The 13833-nt window shown below is 34.1% G+C and overlaps 1 protein-coding gene across 4 annotated transcripts; it reads left to right on the top strand.

Annotated features, from left to right (window-relative positions):
* The first annotated feature begins 502 nt into the window (after positions 1-502).
* On the top strand, positions 503-5467 carry LOC112801415 (uncharacterized). Of its 4 annotated transcripts, none has more exons than XM_072237202.1 (5): positions 503-1002; positions 1075-1179; positions 1342-1441; positions 1540-1629; positions 5060-5467. In XM_072237202.1, exons 1-4 carry the CDS (start codon positions 848-850, stop codon positions 1549-1551), a joined length of 372 nt encoding a protein of 123 aa, XP_072093303.1. In that variant the 5' UTR covers positions 503-847; the 3' UTR covers positions 1552-1629; positions 5060-5467. The 4 variants fall into 4 exon arrangements, 2 of the variants coding, with proteins under 2 accessions (XP_072093303.1, XP_072093302.1); XM_072237201.1 differs by having other exon boundaries at positions 1794-5467; XR_003201904.3 differs by lacking the exon at positions 5060-5467 and having other exon boundaries at positions 506-1002; positions 1075-1268; positions 1540-1620.
* The last annotated feature ends 8366 nt before the right edge of the window (positions 5468-13833 follow it).

Genomic DNA, 13833 nt, shown 5'->3' with positions numbered 1-13833 from the left:
TCCCCGCGGATATTTTCGTCTCCTGAGAATTTTTGACACCCCTAATGTTAAGAATTTGATTTGAGAGAAACTGAAATTGATTTTAGAAAGAACATTAATGACTCCAAACATGCAGTAAAATGGTAGGTAATAAGGAGGATAAGTGATAAGGAAGTATATGTTTTTTTATAAGGTAAATAGGTAGCCTTCATTCATGAATAGGACCCATAATATCTAAATAGGCCAAATTACATATAAAGGAAGGTGCATCTTCTATCCGTACTGTATTTGGATTACTAAGAGTCATTTGAGCCAATTCATGAGCTACCCTATTACCATTCCTTTTTACATGAGAGTACCCTACTAATCTAAACCTATTAGCTAAACTTAAACAATTACTAATAAATTAACCAAAATAATTTTTATGGGCTTTTTTTTTCTTTAAGCCTTTGAATGACTTTAACATTGACACTCTCAATTATTACATCAAAAAAGTAACATTTACATATCTTTTCTAAGCCCATAACACATGCAAGTGCTTTAGATTCATGAGATTGAATGGATAAGAAAGCTTTGCATGTGGATGCCATCAAAATGTCTCCATTAGTCTCTAACAACCATACCAATATCCACTACTCCATCATCAATACTAGCGGCATCAACATTAATTTTAACTTTTGTGATGGATGGTCTCTTCTAATTTTTAGTGCTTGTAGCTCCATGAGATGAATCTACGGTTTCATTCAAATTGAACGTATGAGCTTTGATGTAATTTTCATGATTTTTCCTTACTAATTCCGCTGCTTCAATTGGGGATTGATTCTCCTCGTTAAACATGTGCTTGTTTTGAGCTTGCCAAAGAGTAAGGATGCTTATACAAAGAAGACCTTGCGAGTCCGAATCTAAATTTTTCATCAATTTCTCAATCCACTCACAAGCTTGGGCTCCAGGTGGCTCTAATGATCGTATGGCTAGGGGGCTATGGTACCAGAAAATTCAAGCAAACTCGCAATCCTTGATGAGGTGAGTCTCGGTTTCTTCTTTCTTCCAACATCTTGGACACAGGGCTGTGCAATTAACTCCCCTTTTTTGCAGGTTCAATCGAGTTGGCAGTGAATTGTTCATCAGCCTCCATACGCAGTTGATTGTTCTGGGGTGTGCCTTAGCTTTTCAAAGCCTTTTCCATTTGGGTTCTTTCAGGTCTGATGAGATTTCGCTCCTCTATCGAGTGCTCTGCTCTTTCATAATTCTATGATGACTCCTGTATCGGGTCTGATAAGTATAGCTTGGTGTGTATCCTGTTGATGACTCTAGAAAGTTGGTTCTTGGGTAATATTTGACTTTGATTAGTCTTGCTGCCAGGGAGTTTGGTTTTCTCATGAGCCTCTACCCTTGTTTGGCTAGAAGAGCTGAATTGAATGCTTCAAAATTTCTGAATCCTACGCCTCCCTCCATTTTACTGGTGCATAATTTGTCCCATTTGATCCAATGAATTTTTCTCTCTCCTTCTTTACTTTTCCAATAGAATTTTTTGATTATACTATCTATGTGTTGACATAGGTTCTTGGATAATTGAAAACAACTCATTATATATATTGGAATGGATTGTGCCACCGCTTTAATAAGAGTTTATTTTCCGACTCTTGAAAGGTATCCTTCTTTCTAGCCCTTAAGTTTCTTCCAAATTCTCTCTTGAATAAAATAAAAAACCTCCTTTTTGGATCTTTCTACAAACGTAGGAAGGCCCAAATATTTAGAGTGTTGTTCTACTGCCTTTATCCCTAATCACTCTTGAATGAAATTTTGTCTGGTAGTTGGTACTTTTCGGCTGAAGGAGATTTCTGATTTATCAAGATTGATTCTTTGGCCTGAAGCTGTCTGGTACTAGATAAGAACTTTCTTTATTCCTTGAATATCTTGGTCCGAAACTTTTGAAAATAGGATGCTATCGTCTGCTAAGAACAAGTGGTTTATTTGTGGTGCCTGTCTTGTTACTTTTATCCCCCCGTATTATCTTGCTGTTTTGAGCCTTGATTAGTAGTTCTAAGAGAACTTCATCACATAAAACAAATAAGTATGGGGAGAGTGGATCTCCCTGCCTTAGTCCTCTAGAAGGTTTGAAGTTCTTGCTTGGTATACCATTGATTAGGATTGAGAATGACACTGATGAGATACAGTTCCATATGAGATTAACCCATCTTGATGAGAAATCCATAGAAATCATAACTTCCTTTAAGAACGGTCATTCAATCCTGTCGTCAGCCTTTGCCATGTCTAGTTTCAATCCAATGTATCTTTTTTGACCTGTTGTTTTCTTCTTCATGTAGTGAAAAATCTCAAATGCTACCAATCTATTATTTGTGATTAGCCTATCCTGCACGAAAGCACTTTGGAATTCTCCATCAATATCCGGAAGAATTTGTTTGAGTCTCTTCGCAATTGTTTTGGTAACAAGTTTAAAAATTACTACATAAAGAGATAGGTCTAAAATCTTTAGTATGACTAGGATTTCTAATTTTGGGAATCATACAGATATGTGTTGCATTTATGGGGGTGAGATCATTATTATGGTTTAGAATTTTAAGAACTTGATAAAGAACATTGTTATCAACCGTTTTTCATATTTTCTGGTAGAAGAGAGTCGGCATTCCATCTAGTTATGGGGCTTTGGTAGGGTGCATCTGTTTAAGTGCTTGTAGGACTTCTTCAGCTGTGAATTCTTAGTCCAAGAGTTCTCTCCTAGCTGAATCTATCCTCCCTTTTACTATATCAGCCGCTTCATGAATTCCTTCTCCCACCTCCGACATGAAGAGCTTGTCCACCATCACCTCCTCCATCTTCTCATCCTCAAACTTTACTCCCATATCATCTTTGATTGATTTCACCCAATTTCTTTTTCTTCTTTGTGATGCTTTCTGGTGGAAGAATTTGGAGTTTCTATTCCCATATTTAAGTTAATTGATTCTTGATTGTTGAGCCCACCAAATTTCTTCTTCTTTAAGTGCTACATCAAGTTCTGTTTCTATCACTTTCATTTACAAGAGTATTCCTTCCTTCTATTTCAACGTGTTTAGATGTTGGAGCTTATTTTGTAGAGTCTTAATTCTTTTTGAAATGTCTCCGAAATTAATCTCTCCCCATTTGTCCAATCTGCTGCCACAATTTTTTATCTTAGTCTCAATTGTTCCCTCGCTGGTGTCCCATGGTTCTTTTACCACTTTTCACATTTTTTATTGCCTAGCCAACATTCTTCAAATCTGAACCTGTGGGGGGCTTTCCTTCTTCTTCTTTGTTCACCCATCATATCCACCAAAATAAGGCTATGGTCAGATTTATAACGGCTCAAATGTTGTACAATGGTCTTCGAATATGCTTTTTTTCACTCTATAGTTGCCATTGCTCGGTCCAGCCTCTCTTGGATATTGTCCTCTCCGGCTTGTCCGTTTGTCCAAGTGAAAGAGTGTCCTACAAAGCCAAGATCCAATAATTCGTTCGTTTGAATCATCTCTCTGAATCCTTGGACTTGTGATAATGTCACCGAGTTTCTCCCTTACTTATCATGTTGTCCCATTACTTGGTTGAAGTCTCTAAATATCACCCAAGACATGTTTAATTCTCTTCCTAACAACTTGAGGAGTTCCCAACTAAGTTGCTTATTCTTCTGCTCTGGCCAGCCATAAAATCATGTTGATCTCCGTCTTTGTTCTGTTTCCATCATCTATACTTCCATATCGATGTGGTTAATTGACATTGACCATATAAGCACTCTAATGGAGTTATCCCAAAGAACTGCTAGATCACCCGCTCTTTATCGACCTTCTCCTTCACAATCCACTGCTACAACATTGGGTAAGCCTCCCTTGTACCCCATTCTCATCATTTTTGTCTCCTTTCTCCTTTTTTTCATTAAAAAGACAAGGTTGAGTCCTTTTTGTTTTATGAGCTTTGACAAAGCTCGAATTGCCCATGGGTTCCCAAGCCCACAACAGTTCCAGCTGATAATTTTCATGGCTCCTGGTAGGGCTATCCTGCAGCCTCTGCCATAGTATAAATCATCTCTGAAGTTTCCTTCTTTAGTTTTTGTCCTGTCCATTCTACTTCCATTTCATCCTGCTGTTGCATCTTCCTCTTCTGGTTTCCTTCCTCCAGATTCTCCTATTCCCTTGTTGCTATTGCAGGTCTTTGTCTGGCTTGTCTCTTCCAGGTTTTGGTTCTTGTTTTTGGCAGCTCCTTGTTTATGTTTGTTGAGTCAATTTGGCTAACTTATATCCTTTATTTTTCTTTTTGTGTTGCTTCTTCATTTTTCTTTTCCTTGTTTTTGGCTATTGTTTCTTTTGTTTCCTTTGCTGTTTTGTTGTGTCCTTTCTGCATCATCATCTCTCAATATTATGGTATTTGTTGCTGTGTGTATGATCACCTGGTTGTTTGTTAACTCCTCTGCCTCTTTTATTGTTTTCTTGTTTGGTGCTGTTTTGGCTCTTAGCTCTTCGAAGTTCTTTTCCACAGTTTTGTCGTCATCCTTTCTCATTGTCAAGCTTGCCAATTTCTCCATCATTCTCTCAGTGAGTTTTTGTTGGTTAAGGTTCCTTCTTGCTTCAGTGTTTCCATCTTTATCCTTGTTCTATTTTTTGTCTTGGTTCACCTTTGTTCCCAGATTTTCTACTTTGAGCCATGGCCCTAGGTCTTTTGACTTGTTGACACCTTCTTCTGCATTATCTGCAGCTTTTGCACAACTGCTCTCTTTGTGTCCTATCAATCTACAATAGTAGCATAGATTTGGCATTCTTTTATACTTAAAGTCAATCCAAATTAATCCATCTTCTTTGCTTCCTATATTGACTCCTTTGAGGAGTGGTTTGTTGATATTTAGTGTCACTATGACTTTGAGGAATCTATTTTGTTCTCTATTTATCTCATAGACTTCACATTTCTTTACTTCTCCAAGAGCAGCTGCTATTTTTCTTCCCAACTTGGTGGTCTTGCAGTGTTCAAAGAGATTCTAGATTTGAACGTTGATATCTACCTTGTCTAAGCCTGTCTCTTCTATTTTTTCTGATCTGTCCCATTTCTTCATCAACAGTCATGAGTTTCTAAACATCCAAAGATTGCCTTTGAGAATTCTTTCCAGATCTGCTTCATGTTGGAAGAAGAACTGATAGATCTTGGGTTTTAGCTCTACTACTCTCATTCCTTTCGGCCTTTTCCAGATGTTGTGCATTGCTGATTGGACCATGAGCTATTAATGCTTTTATCTGTAAGTAGTTTTTTCACTAAGTTGTTATTGCAGTTTTGTATGACTTCCTTTATATCTTCATTGTCATACACTATCAGTGGTTCTTCTTCTTCTTGTTTTGAGTGTGTGTTCTGTATTTCAAATTTTACATTTGTGGTTGATATATTGTTGAAGTACTCAATGAAATAGGATGTAATTCAAATTATGCAACACAATGGCAATCTTTTTATGATGTTGTATGGATTTTTTACACTACACTTTTTTGTGTCCTAAGAGAGTCTTTAGGATAAGGAGAAAGGACTTTTTTTAAAAAGGGCTAAAATTGATAATAATAAAAAAATATATATTACTTGCTTATTAAAAAAATTAAAATTTTTATATGATATTTTTACATTGTAATTATTTTTTGGAATTATTATTTGGAAGTGGTAATCGGTGAGGCGTTATAGATTTAGGTATTTGCATGACACTTTGGAGTTTAGATTCTTCGTTTGGGGCCACTTCTTAGTTGTATCACATGAAGGAAGACACAAGAAATTAAAAAAAACAATAACTGTTGCATATTATTAATTTAATTAAATGACCGACAGCACAATGCTGCTAGTTAGGTGATTGGCATGGCAGCAGCAATCACGTCCTCAATCTCTTTTCAAATCCCTTCAAAATTTTCTACAAGAAACTAATGGAATAAAATTAATCGTCGTTAAAATCTTAGTCGCTAAATCACGATTAGATTATTACTGGCAGAACAAAACTCAAATTTTCTATCTTATATCCTTTTCTCCAGAAATCTAAATTAAATTACACTTTATGAGCGCTACTCTATGTGGATTTTTCACATCCTGAAAGGATTACTAACTAACACGCTACATTATTATTGGCTATTACATTATAATAGATCTAAATAAGCTAAGAAAATTAAAGAAATATAACGAATTTCTAACTAGTTCTCTACTCTACCTCAAATTAATAAACATAAACACCCGAAAACACATAAGGTGAATGCTATGGTGCTTAAAATATAGTGCCTATTTATTAAAAAGAGTTAAAAATTAATATTTAATTTAAAAGATATAAAAATAAATAATTTTTAAAAATTCAAAATTTACTACAAAAAAAAGTTAAGCAAAATTTAGACATCAAATCATAGGCACCATAAAATTGGCCAACACATAAATCAAAGTAAGATTAAAATTCATTCCTAGCTAGATTACATGGATCATACATCATATATATATTTACGTACCTCATAATTATATCTAAGTAACCTTCATCTACTCCTCTTGATCGTCACCTCTAAGATTTACAAAATGTAATTCTCTCACCACTCCTCAGTACAAAAAAGGAATGGAAGAAACTACTGAACAATATTTTATATAGAGCAAGAAAAATGGTGATGATGATGATCATGTATGTATCTCTGTATCAAACTCAAGCATCTCAGGGGCCTCCAAGATGCTCTCCAAAGAAGGCTTCCATGGTCCTTGTTGTTGTTGTCTTGCTCTCTCAATTTGTTGTAGCACTTGTTCAAGCTTCAACCCTCCTCTTCTTCCTCCTTTCTCACCATTCAATTCAAGTATCAACCATTTCAACTCTTCTTTTGTCAACACTACTTTCACCCTTCCACCACCACTACTCTTACCTCCTTCTCCTTGCTTCTGCTGCTTCACTTCTTCTTCACCTTCTTCCATCAAAGTGCATGTCTCCATGCAATTCCCCATCACTCTCCTAATAATAATATAATGATACCACTAATTAAATCAAACTTTGATTCAATTTTCTTCCAGAGATAGTGAAGACTTTCAGACCTTTAATTTGAATCAGGGGAACAAAACTATAATAATAATAATGAGGATGGAGGGAAGAATGGAGAGAGATATATAGGTATTTATATAAATAAATATACTTCAATTAATGGGCTCTGTTTCACTAATTATTATTATTATAACTATAACAAAATAATGAAATGAGTATGGTTCGTGGAATCTAAGCCAAAAGAAGAGAGTTCACGGATATTTGTTTGATTATGGCTAGTGATTAGAGTAGTCTAGTGGAGTATATTTTATTTTATTATATAATATGCTCAAAGAGTGACGTATTTCTATCTAAATTATTCTCATTACTCTAAACTGAATAATAATTAAAAGTCCCATCTCTCTTATTGTTTTACCATTTGTCGCCTTGTTTAGGGTCATTAATTAAAAAGTTGCTGTTTTTAATTAAAGAACTAATAGCTTCAATAATGGGGGTCGCAATTGGGTTGCCCGTGATGTAGACATTTAACTTATTCTTTGTCTGCAAAGGATCAATCATTTTGAACAAATCAACTTATACGGAAAAATGTATATATTACGTACCGTAAATTACGTAACGAATGAATTTGTTGGATCAGATTATAAACTGATGGAAAAGTATAGGGAGCCAATAGTCTAAACGTACAATGTGTACAATGGAGGTTTAGGAAGTATTAGAGATATGACCATTAGTGTTACATTGTCCTGTCAAGTTACGCTTTTGGGATGAGTGGGTTTATGACATGGTATTAGAGTTCTAGATCCGAAAGGTCAAGGGTTCGATTTAGGATGAGATGTTTATTATCCCTAGTATTCGGATGGTTATTCTGGATAGTGTGGGTGATGTTCATTTTATTCATGGACCAAAGGTTTAGCCCATTGTACACATTGTACACTTAGGCCATTGGCTCCCTAGCACTACTCTAAACTGATTCTTGAGATTCGTGCGTTTATTTGAATTTAAAATTAAGTTCCCAATATTATAGTAATTAATTTTGCTAGATAGACAATGGAGTTGTGAACACCATTAATGTTAATAATAGACGGTATCTACACACTTTTATTTATTTTTATTTTTATCTATTTTAAATTCTAGTTTCACTACAAACATTTTATGGCTGGAGTTTCTGTAACGAACTCTCATTGCCGTCTCCCCTATGATGTCGCTCACTATCACCGTCATGAAGCTTCTCAGCGTGTCGCATTTGGCCGCCGTCACCACAACGAAGTTCCTTCTCCTTTGCTATTCTGCTGCTGCCCTAACGTACCTTTGCCCAGCATCCTTCTCAACACTGTGTTCCTGTCTATGATGGTTGCTGTCGTAGCCTCGAACCAGCGCCGATCGTCCTCTTTGTTACGCATCTTCAACAGCCAAGCCCTACCCGGTCTGTCACTATGCCACCACCTTTTCCACCGTGAGTCTCTTGTGTTTTTTATCGGGTTCGTATTTATTTCACTTGTTTCTGTTTTCAAACTATATATTGGAGGGAGAAGAAATTTGGAATTTTTTTAGTAGTGTTTAATAATGAACATCCACATATTAGTGAAAAGAACCATCCATATATATAGTAAAATGAAGGGATAAGTATTGTTTGGTCCCTCACGTCGAGGGTCGGAATCGAATCCGTCCTTGATGTATATTTTGATTTAAAATCATCCTTAAAGTCGTATTTGAATTTAAAATCGTCATTTCTAATAAATTTTTTAAATTTATTCCTAAATTACCCCTATAATAAAAAAATTATAAAATTTAAAAAAATAAAAGAAAACGTATTCAGTGGGGGTAGAAAAGGGTATACGAAAGGGGAAGGGGGAAAGGGGAAGGGGGAGGGGGGACGGCACCAGCGGCGAAGAGAGGGAGGAGGAAAAGTGGAAGAAGTCGGAGAAGAAGAGGAAGAAAATGAAGGGGATGCGGGTTCGGGTGGGGGAAGGGGAAAGCAGGGGACGGCGGCGGCGAAGGGGGAGGGGGAAAAGGACGCGCGGTGGGGGTGGGGGGAAAGGGAGAGGGGGAGGGGGACGGCAGCGGCAAAGGGGGAAGGGGGAAAGGACGCGCGGTAGGGGTGGGGGGAAGGGGAAAGGACGCGGGGTGGGGGTGGGGGTGGGGTGGGGGAAGGGGAGAGGGGGAGGGGACAGCGGCGGCGAAGCTTGGAGCCGCCGTCGCCGTGGTGGTCCCGTTGCTGTTGGAGATCGCGTGGTGGTCCCATCGCCGCCTCTGCCTCTGCCTCGCCGCCTCTGCCTTGCCGTCTCTACCTCGCCGCCTCTGCCTCGCCTCTGCTTTCTTGCTTCTGCTTTGTTGTTTTTGTTTTTTGTTTGGTGTTGTTTCATGCTTTCTTGCTTTCTGTTTCTGTTTGGTGGTGTTGTTGTTTGTTGGTTGGTTGGTGGTGGTGGTGTGGTGGTGGTGGTGGTGGTGGTGGTGGTGTTGGTGGTGGTGTTGGTGTTGGTGGTGGTGGAGGAGGTAATTGTGCTGGTAGTGGTGAGGGTATTTTTGTCCAAAAAAATTAAAAGGACTATTTTAAATTCAAATACGACTTTAAGGATTACTTTAAATCAAAATATACATCAGGGACGGGTTCGATTCCGACCCTCAACGTGAGAGACCAAAACAATACTTATCCCTAAAATGAACATCTTGCAAAATATGTACATTTAAAATCAAAGCAAATTAAATAAAATATCAACGGTATACCAAGTAAACATCTACTTTAAATTAAACATCTGACTTAGTTGATACAGTAGCAGCTGCGATGACAAAATTGCGAAAGAGGAGTTATGACAAAAATATAAAAAATTTAAAATTATGATTTACCTAATTAATTCAAAATTTAATTTTTAAAATTAGAATTAACTTTTCTTTTATTATGATTAAACCTAATTAATTTAAAATTAAATTTTTAAAATTAAAATTTACTCTTTTTTTTACCTATTATTTACGTTATTTAAAAAGTGTTATTCCTCTATATTTTTTTCTGTAGTAAAGCAATTCATTACTTTTTTTTTCAACAGTAATTCAACAAAAAAAAATGCTTATGCCATATTAAAAAATGGGAAAATGACGTTTGTTTTGATGTTCAATCAAAACCAAAATGTCATTGGTCTGATAGCTGCTAACACATAAATTAAACGGTTTCTACATACATTTTGATTATGTATTTTTGCTTTGATTGAGTGCTATCATCACTCTGTTTGTCTATAGAGTTATATTGTCGAAAAACAAGTCAAGAAATTATTATAGTATCCGAAACTTAATCTCAAAAATATTAATAATGCAATTAAAATTGTAGAGACTAAATAAATATACGTGATGAATCTCAAAGCCATTACAAAAATTTAATTCATACAAAGTGACTCAAAAGTTAATACTCAATGAAAATGTCGTTTAATTTTTCATACGTATATGTGTGTGTGAGAAAATATTATGTATTGTTTTATGTATCAAAAAAGGAATGATTTTTCAACTCAAACTCCTATAGAATACTAATCTTTACAAGAAAACAATTAATTAGCTCGAGGAAAGATGAGAGAAGGTTTCTTCGCCGGTGTATATATGACCTGTAATATTTCGTGACAATAATACAATAGATAATATACAAAGATTGCATTAGCTATAAGATAATCTATTATTATTATCAAGCTTCTTTAATTTCAGCTATATTAGCTACCTAACTTCAAGACAGGTCACATTAATACATAAATGTACATATATATAAATTAAATTAGCTGGATTAGATTAGATTTCTCGTAGTTTAATTTGTCGGCGTCAAAATAATGCACAATTTACGTGCCCTGTCCTGTGACGATGCTATAATTTCCATTCCTTAGAAAATTGGATAAATTTGAGACTCGTTGTGACCAAAATGAAATGATTATAGGCGAAGCCCCAGCAGAATGCTACCAATATTCGTTGTAAATTGAAACAGATAAATGAAAAAGCTAGGTTGAAATGAAAAAGCAAACAGAAGAAAATGGCAAATTAGGCAGAGACTTTGAAATTGGTTGTTACATCAGTAATAGCCACATTGACGCTCCACCATTGAAGAGGGATTATTGTGTGTCACTCCTATGACTTGAGGAATGTTAGAGGACAGCAATTTTGGTATTGTGTAACTATCAATTAGTCATCAATAGTGTTTTTAATAGTGTAAGATTATATCTAATGATGGAGAATCACTCACTTTTGTTTTGATGATTAAATATTGACCAAAAAGCATAAAAGTTACTGGTCTTCTAAGCTTTTTCTTATGACTTATTTACTGTTGTGATAATCTCATCGTTGCTAATGCCACGATTCGAATTGATTCGTGTTTTAAACACTATCTTTATCTGAGTAGAAGCTATGGGATTCAATTCCCTCTTTGCATAGCAGCTTCATACGATGAAATAATAAAAGGTGATTAAAATTTATTATATATTAAATTATTAGCCTAAAAAAATACATTAAAAAAATTGAGTTAATGGCTAAATAATAATAAAAAATAATAAATTCTAATGCGTAAAGTTCAATTCGATCAAATGTAATTTGGATAGAATTCACCCTCCTAATATTCGGGTTGATGGGCGGATCCAATGTAACTTCCTCAGTCGGAGGTCATGCTGACGTGAGATTGGACAAAAACAAGAAGCATGTAATTAAAGCTCATGTGACAGATTGGACAAAAACATACCATGCATTATTACTTATAATTATAAGTAGCTTCCTCTCCTAAGCAATATATATATATATATATATATATATACTTTTCAATGTTTAAATTATGCATTATATTTTTCAAAAAAAAAATGATATGCCTCTGCTTGTCAAGGTGAAAGTAAATGACCGAATTAAGATGATGATATGAAGTTTAGGTGAGACATGACTAGTAGTTTAATATATGATAATGGAAAAATACAATTAAGTAGTGTCGATGCACATGCACAATAAAGACTCAAATCCTAAGCGTGACGCGTATAGGATCCTCAAAACCTAATCATCTTGTTATCTCTACCCAAAATTAAAATAGTTGTTGACAGGGATGATCCACCGATGAATCTAGTTCTAGTCAATTATTAGGCAGATCTAAACCAGATATTTTGGTTACCACACCCCAGAAAGCACAGTTTAAATAACTCCGATTACGCAGAACCCAGCCATGCATGCAACGTCCAAATCAACCAAATCGGGGATCTCCGATCGGAAATTAAGGTGTACAAGTTTATGAATCAATGAACATCATCGTCGAATGAATTTCCAGCCATCGAGACTTAGTTGATTCAAACTATAGGACATTTCTTTTGTTTTCTACTCCATAAGCAAAATCTTAAAAATAATAATAATAGTGTTTTATTTTTCACTATAAAATCTCCTCAGAATAGAATTTTTTAAGTGAATATGAATAAAGAATATAGCGAATATTTGAAGGAACTATATATAAAAAATTATTCTAAAACGTAGTTTGTACGTATCATTTTGACAAGATTTAAAAAAATTAGGGTAAAATATATTTTGGATTTTTTATTAAATTAAATAAATATAAAATTTATAAAAATACATAAATTACAGTCTCAGTTATTAAGGAATTTTCAAAAAATGAGTTATTAAGGAATTTTCAAGAAAATGAACAGATTTCAGGTACTTAAACCCTGATCTCTATTACAAAAGTTAAATAGGTACTGAGTACTCGAAATACGGCCAAAATTGATTTTAATTTGACTACGTTATTAACAGCATTTCTGTCAACTTCTGTTAAATCTTAGTGTTTAATGAAAGTGTCTTTGTAAATGTGTCTAATAAAAATATTTTTTTATAATTGTATTTAATAGAAATGTCTTTATAAATATATTTTTTGGATATAATTTTTTATATATGTGTTTAAAATATAATAATTAATTATTGTTGACAGATAATATGTTGATACACTATACTTTTCCAATTCATAAAGAGTCTCGGTACCGAAATATGCACAAAGTTCTAATTGAAATTTTAATCACCAAAATGTGTGTGTAATTAAATTGATGCTATGTTTATTTGATTTTTATTTTTTTATTTCATCTAATTTAATTCAAATAATTTTAAATTTTAAAATTATAAAAATATTTAATTTAAAATTTAGATGATTATAATTTAAATTAATAATTTAATTTAATTCAATAAAAACAAATATACTTGTAGTGTTGTACTAATTATTTATAAGTATTGCAATACTCGTAACTATTGGTTTTTAATTTAAAATTAATTTTGTAGTACTCATAAATAACTAGTACAATAAATACAAGTTTTATTTTATTTCAATTTTGTCTCAAAAAATTTTTATTTGCATTAAACATATTCCTACTTGTTATGGATTATTGATATATTGATCTTAATTTTTTTTAAATTTAGTTGTTAGAAGTATATTTGATACAAATAAAAAACTTCAAAAATAAAATTAAAACAAAATAAAATTTAAGAATATTTTAAAAAATTTTAACTAACTTTAAGAACAAAAAAATATACTTTACGCATAAAAATATTAGTGTTACCTACAAAATATTCGTTTTGGTTCTTTAACTAAGTAATAAAGAAAAATGTTTTAAATTCTAAAATTTTTTTTAACGAACGATTAACAATGGCAATGTTTGAGAAACCCCTTTATATATAGATTATGGTCACGCTTAGCTAAGAGTTAGCTCAACAAAGTGAGAAATACTTTAATAAGGCTAATAAATGAGTCAAGATTACATGCAACTTAAGACGAAAGCCCGAACCATGGTGAGAATTTGAATGAATGTCGCAATTTCAGACTTGAAGATGAAATTATCCAACTGTAGCAGTGTAGCAACCAACGGAAACGGCTTTTAATGTTTAAAATATGC

This window comes from Arachis hypogaea, chromosome 5 (assembly GCF_003086295.3).
Source record: "Arachis hypogaea cultivar Tifrunner chromosome 5, arahy.Tifrunner.gnm2.J5K5, whole genome shotgun sequence".
In the NCBI taxonomy this organism is placed as follows: Eukaryota; Viridiplantae; Streptophyta; class Magnoliopsida; order Fabales; family Fabaceae; genus Arachis; species Arachis hypogaea.
Note: the sequence above shows the minus strand (reverse complement) of the source record. Positions and strands in the feature narration are given on the sequence as shown.